General features: G+C 36.8%; 1 protein-coding gene across 2 annotated transcripts in view; it reads right to left on the bottom strand.

Annotated features, from left to right (window-relative positions):
* Positions 1 to 17,312, bottom strand: part of ASXL3 (ASXL transcriptional regulator 3) — a gene marked incomplete at both ends in the record, with an annotated part of 167,871 nt that overhangs the window by 89,127 nt on the left and 61,432 nt on the right. The window contains 2 exons of one of the 2 annotated variants that reach the window (XM_081252364.1): positions 11,371 to 11,479; positions 12,721 to 12,828. In XM_081252364.1, the coding sequence (XP_081108490.1) occupies positions 11,371 to 11,479; positions 12,721 to 12,828 (217 nt within the window). Of the gene's footprint in view, positions 1 to 11,370; positions 11,480 to 12,720; positions 12,830 to 17,312 lie in introns of both variants that reach the window. The other variant, XM_081252365.1, reaches the window with a different exon arrangement.

The raw sequence follows: 17,312 nt of genomic DNA, 5'->3' as shown, positions 1-17,312 counted from the left end.
TTAGGACACAATGTAATGCATCCATAGGCCCCAAACAGTGTGCCTGCATATGTGTGTGTGTGTGTGTGTGTGTGCACGTCCATTGACAATATAGACCCCAAACATGAGCATCGAAGTGACTTTATTCATTCTTCTGCCATGTATCTGATGAGGGTGGCTGATTCTCAAAACTGCCATAGTTAGAGAGGTAATTGAACATATTCTTGCATATTCATATTCTGACGAAACACACAGTTTTTACTTTATCCTTGCAGCTTTCATAACAGATGTGATAAATAAATAATACAGGGCTTATTTTAAACAGTTGCCTGAATATTTATCTAAGGGGCTGAGTTTGGCCTCTAATATACAAGCCAAAGAAAAATTAATGTTCGAGAAAGGACCAGGGGAAATCCCCTGTATGTGAAATTACAACAGGAGCCAGGAGAGTGAAGAATTAGGACAGATGTTTTATCCGATAAATATCTAACACTGACATGAAGCTTAGAAAGTGATATCTTCTTGGCATTCAGGGCAGAATAGAAGCTTTTTTTCTTTTTTTTCCTAACTGTACACTGGCACCATCACAAAACGCATGCCAGGATTTTATACCTGGAAACCCCACAAGACTGCCTGCCCTTTTCATAGCTGGACAAGGCGAAGACAAGAAAACATGTGCTAAAAGGTATAGAAATATTATTTCTGTCTACGTTTTTGCTTGCCTGCCCAAACCAGGCAAGCCAAAGGCATAGTTAAAAGCTAATCTGCTAGTTTTTAATTCAAAGAGTTAATGGGATTTTCAGTAGCTGTTGCTCATCTACCTCTACCCTCATTCACCCTCAGATTCCCAAACCCCTCCTCCAAAATATTCTACTTAGAAGGCTGGGACCAAAGGGAGACGGAGGATTACAGGTAATCATGAGACAGCCTAGAAGGCTAGAGAAACTGCTGACTGTGTTCCAAGAAGACTGGATTTCAGCCTCTTTTCTTAGAGTCCCAAGTTGTCCCGCTCTCCCTTCTTTTTCATTCACCATTCAACTTGACAATGTGACTGAACTGGAAAATATGGCTTAGAGCTCATATTTTTTAAGTTGAGTGCTAGAGAGGGTATGGATGACATTCCCCCCAATCTAAGTACTAATCCACTGACAGGTATACAAGAGGGCTCTTACCTTTAGCCCAAGGCACAAAGAAGGGAGAAAGCAGAATGCAATCTTGACTCTGTCTTTATTTCTAGTCTCACATCTGGTTGCCTTCCCAACTGCCACCCTCTCTGATCCAGTCAGTCGAGACCTTGTGCCATTTCCTGAACACAGATACTTGCTGTATGTCTCACTTGCTCTGACCGTCCCTCTTCCACCTTTCTGCCTAGCAAACTCGACAGACCAAACTCAAACAGCTTCCCCAAAGCTTTCCTGACTATCCCAGTCTCCGAGGTAGACTTAATCTTCCCCACCCTTTCCTTGGAACTTAGTGTATGAATCCATGACAGTCCCTGCCATACTGGTGCTTGCGTCTGCCTTGCCACCCACAGGCCCAGCAACTCAGGGACTTACTTCTGTGCAAAGACAGGCACAGAGCCATTGGTCTATAAATGTTTATTAAACTAAACTGTCCAATTTGATTTTCATTAAATTTATCTAAAATATCTGTTTCTGAAGTTAACTTTCAATTACCATTTTTGACAAGAATTCATGAACGGGGAGGTCAGCAATGCATAGTTTTTTACTGTGCTAAAGTATACATAAAATATGAATTTTTAAAATTTGAAAACAGAAACTTCATTAAAATTTTAAAAATTATCCTACAGTCAATTAGGGAAAGTACGAAAACCAAACTACAAAACATCCTATGCAAGTCAGTTGGAAAGTTGTATGACCTGCCACTAAACGTGGATATGCTTCCTTCTGCCATCCTTACTCGTTGCCTTATTTTAAGAGTCTGGAGGTTTTGCATGGTGAAATAAGTATCATTTAAAAGTCGAAATTAGAAATCACAATGTTTACTTGAAATGGCAGGAGTTGGGTGGGTGCAGAACCACAAAAGACCAGGATCTGGGTACATGAGAGTCACTACAACAAAGATATTAATCTTTATATGTCAATTAAACTACACACTAAGTAACTGGCTATCCAAGGTAACCGGGGTTCAAACGGCTAATGAAGGCAGGGAGAAGAGCATCCTTTGACCAACTTCACTTCTATCAGTTCTTCCTCTGACCACTTCCTTTCGATTTTCTGAACAATCAAACTAGATGCACTCAAATCAAAAAACAGTTTTCTATCAAAATGATCTTGACATACACTATAGGCTTAATAGAGTTTTTATAAATAAAATTGAAATCGAAGAGCACACAGTATATTAGGGATAATACCGTGGCACATTGTGAGAATTCAATCACATTTTAAAAGAGGGTTGGGTCTTAGAGGGGGCTTAATTGTTTATTTATTAATCATTCATTCAATTGTAAAACTTTTATTGAGCCCCTTCGTGCCAAGGACTGTATAAAATGCATAGGAAAACACTGATTAAGACCTAAGACCTGACTTTGAGACCACAGGTTTCTTAAAAATACTTTTTTTCCAAAAAACAATGGTATAGAACTACTAATTCTGCCTGAGAAAGACCAAGTCTACAAAGACCTGGTGGTGACAACTAAAATTTGTTTTAAAAAATCAATAAGCAGGAAATTCAAAAGTATCCCAAGATTGGCAAATAATCAAAAAAGCTTATGTTTGTATTGTAATATGTCTTATGTATCATACTTACATTTGAAATTGTGCATATCAGATATTGTGGATATACACAGCAACGAAATACATGCCCAAAACTGTTAAAGGTAACTTAACGACAACAGGACAAACCCATTTGACCCCAACTAAATATTTCCAGGACTCAATTTCTTTCAGAGAAAAGACAATTCCTTAATCCTTTCTGGATCCAGACTAAGGAGAACTACTTCTCTCAAAGCAGTCCTTATTCCAAGATAGGTTTAGGTAAATAGATTTAAACAATTTTCCTTACTGTATTAAGAAAACATTCAAAGGATATGAGAGGCAAGCATTTAAATAGAGAAACAATAGCAATAAGATAATGGAAACAGCAATTTTCCCTGAAGACTTTCAAGGGAGACAGTGTTTAAACATTTTAAGTATTGATATTAGATAATATTTGAACATTCTCTATAAATAAAATATATCTAATATAACTAAAAATATTACTATACTTTACAGCCTGCTTCACTAGGCCAATGAAGTCCTCTTCTTACTCAGAAGAGGTCTACAGAAAAGGGAGCAAAATAAACCAGGAGGAAGAAAGAATCAGATGATAATTATACCAGCCATGTGTATCAGTAAGAATGTGCTCCATAAGATGTAATCATGCCGGACACCTTAAAGATTTGGGTGGCTGATATCATATGCTACAAATGATGCTCATCTGATATCCCGGAACTAGACGTATCACAATTTAATTGCAATGTCCACAAATGGTTCACAAACGCTTTGGTTTCCACTGGACAGGACACTGAATCTCTACAGGTGACTAGGAGGAACTGAAGGTATAGGAATCCCTCTTAACAAGCACTCAATTTATCATCAGGGCAATTTAGTTATACTAGTACCTCTGGATATCCATAAAAATATTCCTTTAAACTCAGACAAGAGAAACTCAAACCAGAGATGAAAATATTTAATAGGAAAAGCATATATGATAGGTACCAGCCTCTAACCACCTAATTGCTCCTACCAGAGAACGAACACAGATTCCTCTCAGAATTATGGAGAATAATAACACAGTAAGCTGCTGTGAGGGGGGAAACATTAGAAGCTATTATCTTGTATCGCACAACACCTGTGATCTTCTACACTGCAGCAAGTTCCTGAAACATCTACACAGAAATACAGGAACCCACCTAGAAAATGAGAAATAGAAAAAAGCATGCAGGAAGAATATCATTAAAAGGTTGGTACAGGTCAAGGATAAGTGCTTCATTCATGGGCACTACTACTTCATTCTTCAACATATAAAAGAGAACTCCAGTGTACAAGAAAGGGAGAAGAAACCATTCTCCCTAATTATTTATTTCTGATAAAATAGTTATAGAACTTTAAAGAAAGTAAATGTAATAGAAAATAAAATGTATGAATGTTCCTTTGGATCTAAAACTTATTTTAAAGGGAAAAAATTCAAGAATAAAAATGATTAGGACACCATGTAATGTATCCATACGCCCCAAACAGTTAGGGTTAGGGTTAGGGTTAGAGTTAGATAAACACATGGTTAACTGTTTGAGAAATGGTTACACACTGTCACTTTAGAGAAAACGAAAGAATGGATTATCTAGCATCATGGAAAAAAGTACTTCATTTTAAGAGCATGGATGCTTTTGTTCCTCTATACCAATCACAAACTATATCAATCAAAAAGAAATCTGGCTTGTCAGGATAGGTAATTGGGGGAGTACCTTTAATTTTGGTTTTATTTGAGAGGGAGTTTGCTTTTATCATGAGACCATACTCTATTTCCAGTCTTTATATTATGAAATATTTCCCTCCTAGCACAAGAAAAGAGGGGGAAAGTACATTTAAATGGGTCACTTTATCTGCACTTAAAAAGACAACTTTTTTTTCTTTCATGACTCTGGGCTGTTAAAATTGACCAAAATCCACTTACACAAGAATAAAGTTCATAGTTCATGGAGAAATATGTAAGAACAAGAGGTCCCTAATGGGTAAAAGAAATGGAAAATAGTATCTATAAGTAATGTTTGAAAGGGCTGGGACAAGTTATTTGGAGAAGTTAAGATGAAGGGGGTGATATCTAGATGATGCCCAGCTGTTCTCCATCATCAGAGGGAAATACAAGCGAAAATTGGTTTAATTAAAAGCTCAAGAGATTTCAGCATAAGGAAAAATTTCTTGACTATAAAAGTTATCAAAAACACAGAGAGACAAATATAAATGAGTCTGTGAGATTCCCATCCCTCTGGGCATTTACTATTAGAGATGTCTACTTTAATTGACTGGCTTAAGTTAAATGCTGGCATGAGAGAGGATCCAGGCCTGCATGAACTTCTGAAGTCCCTCATACTTCTGAACTGAGAAAGCTGTGGGCTGGAATGAAAGAAAGGAGAATGAGAAAGAGTGGGCAGAGGAAGTTTTATATCCTGCCAATGATCATTTCTGACTGTGAAGAGTATTCTTTTTCCTCTGTATTTTCTTCCATGTGTAACTTAAACAACATTTTCACATACTTAAGTTTCCCTGGCCCACCAATGTAGAACAGGTGTCTGTACGAGCCAACAAAGCTGTTAACGAAAATTCAGACGTTGGATAAAAGACAAAGTAGCCTAACCTACTTTGACAAAGTAGCCTAACCTAAGAAAATCAGGGGGCCTGACGCAGTCACTGAAACAATTCCCTTCCCTCCTACAAGATTCTCAGGAATGGCTGTCAGGTGGAAATGGATGGTGAGCACAAAGAAGGCTCATGTGTCATCTGATGTAAAATCACACAGGAGCAGTCGCAGACAAGCTCCTGAAAAGCCTCCAGCAAGACCAGACATATAACACTGAGAGCAGAGACACACCAAATAGTTGGGCGACATTTTCGAAAGTTAGTTGAACACTCCCTTCACAGCTCCAGGGTCCCCTCATTTTCCTTTCTCTCCCCTCGTATAAAACTGCCACTGATAAACTGTCAGTGTGAATACTCCCTGAGGGCACCAAAACCTTTATTAGTACCCTTCTCACTTCCTCCAGGAAGCTCCTCATCTGTGTGTAATTGATGTCTCAAAAGAGATCCTATGCACACACTTCAGGCCATCTTAAAGCACTTTTCACTTTTGAAAAAAGACCCCTCTGTGGCCTCTGAGCCAATGCAAACAAAGAGTGAGCAGAATAATGTTTCATTAAGTTAACACGACTCCTGTCAAGAATCATACAATCAGAAACCTGCTTATAAAACTGGCCATAAGGAATAATGAAAAGGACCACAGAAAATTCTTCAAATGTTGGAATCATTATTCACCCTGGGATCTGAGGACTAAAACATAGGATATGTGTTCTCTATAATCTTTTTCCCTAAATAGAGACTTTGAAAATACTAATTCTCCAGCTAGAGTGCTGCTTCCTCCCTGAAAGCCATTAGGGTTAATAACAAGCAGAACCTTTTTTGATCTCTATGGATGAAAATTGTACATTCTCCAGTTTCCTCATTTTAAAAGATTGAATAGGATGGTTGCTTTTGATTTTAAACATGAAATATATCAGGGCTGCAAAAAGAGAAGCTCATTTTTTTTCCCTGTTAATAACAATTTATAAATAGATGGGGAAGAAAGCGAAGACGATCTACTGAGTGTGTCATTTCTTATAAAATATGTGTGGTTTCTGCAGCCAGCAATGCACTGTAAGTCAACTTAATATGTGTAAGCAAACTCATGATATACCAATGTATTATGTTCAGAAAACAACTCAGACACAAACATAACCATAAATCTCTGACTAAAATAGCCCATAAAATTCTACATATTTTCTTTGGGTGACACAGATCTATACTTATATTGGCATAAATGGTCATGGGTTGTCAACAAAGATATATCAAGTGATTCACCTAAATCACTCTTCGATCTTTAGAGCTAAGCTTGTAAAATGTGAAGAGTTTACTTTCTTGAGTCTCTAATTCTGATTAACTTGAAAAACTGTTTAGGAGTCAAAGAAACATAATGCACAACTATAGTTTTGTGTCTTGTAAATTCTATAATTGATAATGTATCACTTTTCCTGAACTCTAAAAATTTTCAACAAAACGTTAAAACAAGGTATCTTGGCAAAGCACCTCTCATTTAAAAACAAATCTGTTTTGCTGGCCAACTGATTGAACGAAAAGGACAAAAACATTACCGTTATTATCTTAACTCTCCCTAAAGACTCAAATGTTACTACTGGAATCAGGCTGCAAGATTTCTTTCTGGTTATCAGTTTTTGTAAAGTGCTTTCTTTTCAAATACTTCACTGTGTTTCCCCTTTAGTGGTGCAACAAATGTCAACTAATCTTTGTTCATTTGAAATAGCTCTATGCTAGCGGAGGCTTACTCTTTGGACTGCCACAAGCATATCCTACCAATTGACAGTTATTATTCACCTTGATACTTTTCACCCTTTCATCCCAAAGGAGGAATGGGAAAAGGAGAAGGGAATAAAGATTTAAAAAACAGATGGTGGGACCCTCCCCTCCCCTCCTCCTCTCCCCTTGCCCTTTCTCCCATGCCCCTGCAACCCCACACACCCCCACCTTCCCTCTCTAATTATATTTTCAAAGTATATTTGTACAGCTGTAAGAAGTGTGGAAATTATATCCATTCTAACTGCTGGTTCAAATACGTATTAGAAATAGAGTAAGCAAGGAAATCACCTAAACCAGTTCAGGTTCATAGTATTTATTATTGATTCGTAAGAAATCATGTGGTAGCCCACGCCTTCATTTGGATAAGCTCAAGTTTATAGTCAGTACAGAGCTGGACAAATGTTGAAAAACCAAACTGCATCAAATACTCCTGGCTAAGAGTGTTCCCTACAGTCCCAGGCAGCGTCAGTGGTCAGAGCCTGGCTTTTGGTGTCACTCACATCTACCTGGGCTTGACACTTGGATGAAATATTTAACGTCTAAGTCCATTTCCTCACTGGTCAAAAATAAAATAAAATAAAAATTAAAAATAGAAAAATTAAATAAAATACAATAACAGAGCCTAGGAAGACTGAATATCTCACAGGAATGTTGTCAGGATTAAACAATCTACATGTAAACAGCTCACAAAGCCTAGGCATTGTGAGCACTCAACATATTTTCAATATCTAAGTTTGAAAATGTATCCTAAGGTTAATGGACTATACACATAAGTCTACGGTATACACACGGAGAGGAATTATACTTGTCCTATAAGAAGCAATTGTGGTTTGCAATGAGATGTAAAAGTGGGCAAGTCAAGGAATACTCAGGGAAATAAGCTATTTACTATTCTTTCAGTGATTCCTCAAAGCAATTTCACTAATACAACTTCAAAGGAGAGGCCAGGAAATCTAGTTTTGGTCACATTAGCTGGAGATGTGGGGGTATGTGTTATTTGGTGAAGTACCTATTCACATTTCAAATTAGGGGAGTTTGCTTATCCCTGCTCTGGTTTAATTACTGGCTAAGTGCTCTCACCCTGTCCCCGACCCCTTCCCAGCCACTAAAACCTTCCCACCCTTTCCTCTGACATTCAGGATTAGTTGTTAGCAAAATCTCTGATTAACCTCTAACTTTTTCCCTGAACACTCCCTTTGCGTCTTGATCTACAAAACCTGGCTCTCTCCCATGGACACTACTTCCCCTGGAACACGCTCAGGTAGCAGCCTGTTTCTTTTCCATGCATCTTGTACCGCTGGGCCTGGAAATGGGACGAGGGGACTCTATTCTCCTTCCCTGCTCCTTAGATGCCTCCAGCATCAACAGACTGCTCCTCCTTGTTAAATATTTACCAACTCCTGGATTACTCCCTTTCATTTTCAGGAGATTTTAGCTCCTAAGTGCCACACCCTTTCAATGCTAGTTCTGTCATAATTGTCTGTTTCAATATCCACACAGACGATTCTCTAATATTTCATGGCAGGGCCACCACCAGCCTTTACAACATCTTTGTGCAAATAGGAAAAGGCAACATTTCCTCCAGGTAGACCCTGCTCCATCCCAGGACACGAAGCTGGGCAGAGGAAGGCCTGCTGAGTTTCAGTCGCTGATGGTCACTTCAGCCAGGTCACTCTGAAGAGGGTACACACACTGCCTAAGCATTCATGACAGCCTTCAACCTACCCTCCCTCTTTCATCTCAGACATGCATCCCATATCACCCTAACCTCGATTTCACACATTCCACTCTTACATCACCTATCCTTCCAACTCATTTCCTCTAGAACACCACATCAAACAATCTGTGGCTTCCCTGGTGGCGCAGTGGTTGAGAGTCCGCCTGCCGATGCGGGGGACGCGGGTTTGTGCCCCGGTCCGGGAAGATCCCACAGGCCACGGAGCGGCTGGGCCCATGAGCCATGGCTGCTGAGCCTGCACGTCCGGAGCCTGTGCTCCGCAACGGGAGAGGCCACAACAGTGAGAGGCCCGCGTACCACAAAAACAAAACAAAACAAAAAAACAATCTGTCCACCCTAGGGAGATGTCCACCTCCTCCTTCACAGCATCCCACACACACTCGTGTCTTCCCTCACCTCCACAGCCAGCTGAAATTCAATGGAGATGGATTTCAATATTCTATGTCATGTACCCTCAACTGTGTCCCACTCTGGCTTCATCATTCACACCTGGCAAAATCCAAGTTCTGGTCCAATCCAACTCTGTACCCCCTCCACACCCGAACAGCGATCATGAACACGACTGGAGAAATATGTACAACTAGGCTGGCTGATCTCATGTTAAATTCAGGATTAGCCACTTCAGGAGTGTCCTTAATGCTGTTGGACTTGAGACAAACATTTTCTACCTTCCCCTTAGATCTACAAAGCTACTTCCCCATCTTCACCCTTGGCTGAAGAACTTGTTTCCTATTTCAGTGAGAAAAATGGAGCAATAAGAAGCGAACTTCCGTACCAGGCCCCATAACTTCTCTGACACTGTATCTTACCATCTTCTCCCTTGCTCACTCTGGACTCCAACTACACTGGCCTCTTGATGTTTCTGGAACATTCCAGGCACTCTACTGCCTCAAGACCTTTGTAATTGCTCCTTCTTTTACCTAGAACTCTCTCCCATCAAATGCCTGCTCCCTCACTGCCTCGAGTCTTTTCTCAAATACCACTCTCTCACTCTTATCTCCTTATTTAATTTATTTTGCCCCATATCTCTTGTTGGCACTGAATAAGCTGTAAATTTTACATGTTTATTTTGCTTATTGTCTGTCTCTCTACCAATATAAAATCCATGAGAGGTCTCTTTCTGTTCTTCTTTTTCACTGCTGTAACTATAATGTCAAGAACAGTACTTGGCACATAGCAGAAACTCAATACATAACATTGATATATGTTAACAGAGAGGTGGTGGAGGAGGGGGAGGGAACACGTAAGTGCTCATGCAAGCAGGCAGTACAGCAAAAAGGGTGACCCAATAAGGTTCCCCTTCATCCTACTGAAGGAGAAGGGTGTGCCCCTTCCAGAAATCCAGAAAATGTCATGCATCTCTGCTTTGTTCTCTTTCTAACCACAAGGACCTGCCAAAGTTCACAGCACTACTACAACAATGGTGGGGGCTTAGTTGAGTTTTCAAAAGGTATAGGAATAAGGACAGCAAATTCAATGAAAGTTAGCTAAAAAAAGTCTAGAAAGCCGACTTCAGCCATTTACTAAGACAAGAATCTGTTTCCTACATTAATTCAGCACCTCGGCTGCAGGTCAGATAGCACTGGAGCAGAACCAGTCCCTTGGGGACTATCAGAAAGCACATCAGTTTAAAGGGTAGGAGTGGCCAGTCAGAATACAAAGGGACTCTTATGACCATTAATAAAATGAATGGCTTTGGGCTATTACTGAAATATGATTTTTCTGCAAGGATCCTTTAAGGTTTCTTTGTTTAAAGATAATTTACTGATTTCTATGAGTCCACCGACAGAGACTTTAATGACACACTCTGCCTCTCAAATCATGATCTGGGTCCACTTGGGGGACCACTGAGTAGGGTTAAAGAAAAGTACAGCAGCTTTTGTGGAACAAAGAATTGCCAAAACTGCAGTACAGAAATTACATACACCAACAGAATCACAATGCAAATGTTTTGAGAAAGATAAAAATGAATCCACATGGACAGAATTCAGAGGTGGAAAATGCCCCCTTAGGATTCTAGAAGGGTTTCTCACTTTTCAAAAGCATTTCAGAAGAATATAGCTTATTTGGTCATTGTGTTGCTGTCAGGAATGTTAACATTAAGCTTAATTTATTAAGGACAAACCTAGGAACAAAGCTATTATAAAACTACTTGTGATCACAGAAAAAATCAGCACGATCAGAAATAAAACACTGGCATTCTCAGGCCTCACTGATATAAGAATAAAACCACGACATACCCCAGTAACCCTCTCAGCTTGCAGGAGAAATATACTGATAACACTCAAGAATACTACCCAGGGAAATCCATACTGCTAAAATACAAAATAAAACAAAAAGCAAAGAGCTGTTTACTTTTCTTAGATGCTAACCTTTTGAACCAGCATTGTTTGATGATAAATTTAAGAGGTAGTAGCTTAGAAGAAAACTGTATCTGTAATGGTAGGGAACTCAATTAGTAAGTTATTGGAATTCTACATAACCTTTAAAAGAGAACAGGGTTTGTGTCCTGAAATTTGTCACACTTACCTCCATTTCCTTCCCCATTGGCACTGACCTCCGCCATCTCTGTGCCTTCCAATTCAGACTCACAGCCTAAATCCAATGTTCCATCAGCTGAGCATGATGACTCCTCTTTCTATATTATTTTAAAAATAATGATTTATGGAGATGTATTAGCAACTGAAAACATTCAAAATACTTCCACAGTCCTAAGGAATTATCACAGTTGCTTGTGATTTGGAATTTCAGTACTGATTTACTTTTTAATGTAAAACTACTCCTTGGTGGGGGTGGGGAAGCACATTGCCATAGTTGATTTTTTTGGATAACCTTTAAAATCCATACAAAAAACAAGTTTTTTTTTTAACATATGTTGTTTCCATTTTTCTCAATTTTCCTTACTTTAGAAAATGGCTTAACGACTCAGAATTTTAATTATAAATTAAATACCCAAGTAGCTACAAAAATCAACTGAAATAATACAAGTCCTTTGATTAACCTGTATTGTTTTCTGAAACACACACAGTTTAAGAGCCTGATGCTAAGTAGCTGGGAAAGAACACCTACTTCTTTGCCAGGTATAGCTTTTAGCATTAAAAAAACCCCAAAACAAAACAAAACGAAACTTCTCAAAGGAAATTAATGAATTTTAAATGTAACCCATCATTTATTAAAGCAGACTTTTTTTAATTTATAAGAAATAATACATTGATTTTGCTTGATGCAAGTTATGCAACCATTTGCAGATCATCAGCTTTTGTTCTCCGGAATTTTGCATCTTACATGGCATTTCCATTCTAGATGGAAATGGGAATTACACTAAAATAATTAAGACTCAGTTATCTGAAGCTTTTTATTTCTCTATTCTTCTCATATAACAAGTATGCATTATTAGTAAAAACTTCCCAGAGATCAGTGGTTGTTTTAGATTTGAATAATTGATTTAAATCAGCAAATTTTCAAGAAGAATGGGTACATTTCTTATTTTTTGTAAAAGACAGAAAGGCATACAGGTGTGAAGCCCGTATATCAACTGACGGTCATTAAGTCAAATAGTATTTGGCAACTGTGATCATCTTAAAACTTGGCTGATCAACCATGGCACTCCTCCATGTAAATTTTTAAGAATCAAGAATTTTAAGGAAGCCACAACTATTTTCCATTACCATATGTTAGAGTGAAACCACAGATATGTTTTCTTTAAAGAAAATGTCATTGTTTATTCTTAATATGAAATCACTTTTAAGACATCTGAAAACATTTAAAAGGCAAAGGAGTCATTCTACCCTTCACCCAAGTCTAATTTTGTTTACCTTCACATGTAAATGCATGATACATAGTAATAACAGACATAATACGCAGAACAGTCCAACTTACTTTGAGAGCATAGAGGCCTGACTTTCCAGGGATTTTGAAGAATGTTCCATCCCCTATTCGAGTGTTAGTGTGAAGCATTGCATTCAGACAGGCTAATGGAGAAGTTCCACTAGAAAATAAAAGTGTGCAAAAAATGAAGCAGTCTGAGACGCAGTTTCTGTGGCAAAACTGTTCTCAGTCTCTTAGGAAAAAAAAAAAAAAGACCCCTCGCATGCCTTTTTAAAATATCCTCCCAACCCCGAAAACATCTACATTACAATAACAGGCCAGTCCAGTTTCGCCAAAGTTAATCAGATGCATCTGTCTTATAGGCTTCAGGCAAAAAGTCTCCTGAATTGAAATTATGCTTTTATTCATAAAGCAACCAACACTATATTTCAAAGAAACCAAGGCCCAAACGTTTATGTGGTGTTATTTTGCAAATAATACCATGAAGCCTCAGGTTTTAAATATTACAGACAACTTGATGGTTGCACTTGAATGATCAAATAAACCAAGTTCAAGGACAGCTCCATCCTATAGGTTGAAAAGCAACAAAAGAATAATAAACCACGGAAGAACTGATTTGAAATTACAAGTATTTAAGTTACTCACGGGATTGCATTTCTCACAAGGTCAAATAAAAATCTATATCTGTGTTTACATCACTGATACAACTTCTTCAATGACACCCTTTCCTCAGTTCTTTATTTGTCAGATAAAGAAATGTGTGTTTGGGAATTCTACCCAGCTAATAATATGTTCGGTAGTAAAGATGCAAGTGACTAAATTATGAAGACAGATTTTTTTAAGAAACCAAACAGCATTACACTATTGATTGAAATATCAAAACACGTACCTACAAACATTATTGAAATGTATTCATATACTTAAAAAGATGTTTATGAAATGTATAATATGTATGTATTTCCTGGGGTAGACTTCAGAACTTTTTTTGTGTTTTGTTTGGAAACTGATATTTTTGTACACTAGAATTTAGAGGTAGAATTGTTACTTTCATTTACTTATGTTTCCATATACATTTTACTTCCTAATATGCTAAAAGATCAATATTTGTTTGAACCAATAAAGATTAGAAGCCTTACTCCACCCCATTTCCCTAGTAGGGGTTCTGGGTATGTAATCCAAGATATCCTGGGACAAGAGAACCTTTAGGATATTAAGGCTTTAAAGTTTGAATTTCTGTGATAGAAACATATTTTTATGTCACTAACTAAATTAAAAGTTTTCTAAAACCCAAGATTATCCAATCTCTTACTTACTATGAATACTCACCAATAAAATGAAAAAGCCAAATTTGCTGAGTTGACACAACACACAATAGCAAGGCAGCATATATACACATCATGGTCATAAAGGTTTATAAGTATTGTAATAAGAAGAACACTCTTTATTATTTTAGGAAACAGCTTCTCTGTGCCAACACATCAATATGATTCCATTGGGTTTGACAGGAAGCCAGAGCCCTAATATAAATTTGGTCATAGAACAATGCAGTTAGAACACTGAAGTACACATAGAAACAATGCTGGACGTTTATGTAATATCTTTCCTCTCGAAGCTTCTACAAGCTTACAGACCTCATTTCATTATTTTTCCTCATAAAAGATGTTCTGCTCGTATGTAAAGTGGGCCAGGCATACCTTATAAAGTAAAATATATTCATCTCCCAGAAATAGCTGTCCATGAATAAATTCCAGATAAATAATGCTATACATGGTATACTGAAGACTGCAAAATATATATTTTTTTATCATCATTCTCTTCAGAAAAAGCACAGACAATTTGAAGCTGGGAATTATTATGCCAGATTTGTGGAGCTTTAATTTGGTGAAGCTGTCAGAAACACAGATTTTTCTGGAGGGACTTGGCAAGAAAATGTTAACACTGCAAGTAAAATAGAATCCTATACATAAAAATGAAACAATGTCGATGTTTTAAAAATATAACTTAATACAACTGTGCACCTATCAAACCTCACACACACGCTTCCTGTTCTTTATTCCTAAGGTCTTAATACACACAATTCCAAGAACTCAGATTTAGAATATTAGAGAATAATACAGATTTAAAGACAACTAAAAAATAAGGAACGAATATAATTTACTATCACTATAATTTATATTTTCTTTCTAAGGTACAGTAAACCAAAGATAATTGTAGAAGATAAACTGACTATTAAATAGCAGTTTAATGCTATGCCTGCTGCAAACATAAGTGATAAACACCCAGTTTCATATAAATAATAAGCTCTGTTGAACATATTATTAAATTATACTGTTTATTAACTCAATAAACTCAAGATTTACTGCAGAAATATTTTTTAAAATATGTAATTTACAATCACATGACAATAGATCTCCAAAAGTCTCAATGAATACTGTAATTTTCCCAAATCTTTCCCTAAACAAACATATGAAATTCATTTTATTTCAAAACTATATAACATTTGCATTTCAGAAGAATTAAAAAATACTTTGCAATCAAATGCAAATTTTACTACTCAAGTCAGTGCTTGATATAGTCACTTAGTTTTAAACATATCACTTGCATTTCTTCATAGAAAAAAACCCGAATTATATAGTCCATTTTATTTAAAACAATAAAACATTAGCATCGAAAGAGTGAAGTGTTTACTAAAAAGGTAACTGTTTTATCCACTGCATATCCATAGGAAAGTGAATTTTAAAAAAGCTTTCATACCCTTTACTTATGGCTATTATTCTCAACATTTCCATAAGGTCTAGAAATATTGGACTGCTTTCCCTGAAAACATGAATGTCTTAATTAACTGTCATTGAACAGGAGCAAATAAAAGTCTCATTTATGTATTTTTATTATTTTAATATCCAGAAAAAATAGAACTAGCAAGTATACCTAGGCCAGCTTTAAAAAAGATACAAACATACATTTATACATCTGTGTATATTAAAAAAGCACAATGACCTACTGTGGGTATGAAAGAAGATGAGGCAAGTATGTGCTAAAAGTCTGTATTGTTAGAGAGCATGGACACCTTCTACGCAATATTTCTTATTTTTAATTAAAAAAATCTGTTCACACTTAACGCAAGAGTTAATCACCTCAGTCAGAATTTAAAAGCTAAAATTTCTGCAATAGCATACGTGCATGTGTACACAATATATGAAATAATAAAACAACATTTTAACCAAAAAAACTCTAAAATTTCAAAAGTTACTTACTTTCTAAAATGATGAATTGGAAGAATTGCGATATCCCAATTTATAAAAAGAAAACAAAAAAGAAAGGAAGGAAAAAAGAGTTAGTTTTCAAACTTAAAATGCAATTCTACATCTTACCATTTCAATAAATAAGACAGTGTACAAGAAACACACCAAACTCTTAGATTTGGCTGTTGGCAGGGAGGAAAACACTGGAGGACTGGGGTAAAAGGTGAATTCTACTTTCTTCCCTAACACTTCCATAATGGTTTCATTTTGTCCACAAGCCTCATATAGTTCCATACTAGGGATATAATTAGGAGTAAATAAGCAGGACACTATTTGCCCCCAATTCTTTTCTTTCTCCCATTCCCTGTAATTGAGCCCTTCGCTATACACCTGCCAGGGTAGATATACACCTTATTCTATTTGTTTGTTTTCCTCCTTAGACTGTAGGGTTGTGGAACCCTTCTGGTTTGTTTTCATTTCCCACAACCCCTGAAGCAGAACGGGGTGGAATTTGGAGGCAGGGGAGCTGGCATAATTTAAACTGTCTAGACATCAAAGAACCCCCAGAGATGCTTTGCAGAGACCCAGTGCTGTGTGAACTACAGAAAAACCATTGCTTTATCACATCAAATTGTTGACAGAACACATAAAATTTTACTAATAGTGCACACTTGGTGAAGAGAATGGATGGCCTGTCTATTTTAATAATTTTAAAAACCAGAACAAATATCTGGGGAATGCAATTGAAAGAATATTTACACATGACAAAGAAAATATCATCATTGTGGTCCTCTGTTCCTTTCCATATAACATAATAATGCTTTACAAGACAGTACTTAAATAATCCAAATCTTAAACTACTTGACTAAGTATCTCTTAATAATAATTTTAGATGAAAGCTATTTCCTGCAAACATTCTAAAATCTCATTTTGAAATTATGGGAAGATCAAAAAAGTAATCCTGAACAACTGAAGTCTAAAAATTCAACAAATTTAAGGAGCAATTATTAAGCAGCATTATTAGTCTGTTATTGTGCTGTCTTATTAATATGAATTAATTGAAACAATTTTATGTTACTCTTTCAAAAAAATTAGTAATAGTTCCTTTCAAGTATTTCCAGTGTTGATAGCCTAGAGAAAATGTCTTAATTTTAAAGGATATATTTTTAAGGGGAAATTATGTGGGCCTCTGGGGTGGAGGGAACGTTTCAGTTCTTTATACAGAATCTTAGTGTTCACTATGTGAAAATTAAATTGTTTACTTAGGATTTGTGCATTTCACTTTATATATGTCACATTTCACAAAAAAATGTTTTTAAAATGTTAAAAAAAACCCAATAATGCACCTTTGGATTTACTTACGTACTTACATATTTAATGGGCAGGTCACTACTACTAATA

This window comes from Mesoplodon bidens (assembly GCF_964165515.1).
Source record: "Mesoplodon bidens genome assembly, chromosome: 13".
Classification (NCBI taxonomy): domain Eukaryota; kingdom Metazoa; phylum Chordata; class Mammalia; order Artiodactyla; family Ziphiidae; genus Mesoplodon; species Mesoplodon bidens.
Note: the sequence above shows the minus strand (reverse complement) of the source record. Positions and strands in the feature narration are given on the sequence as shown.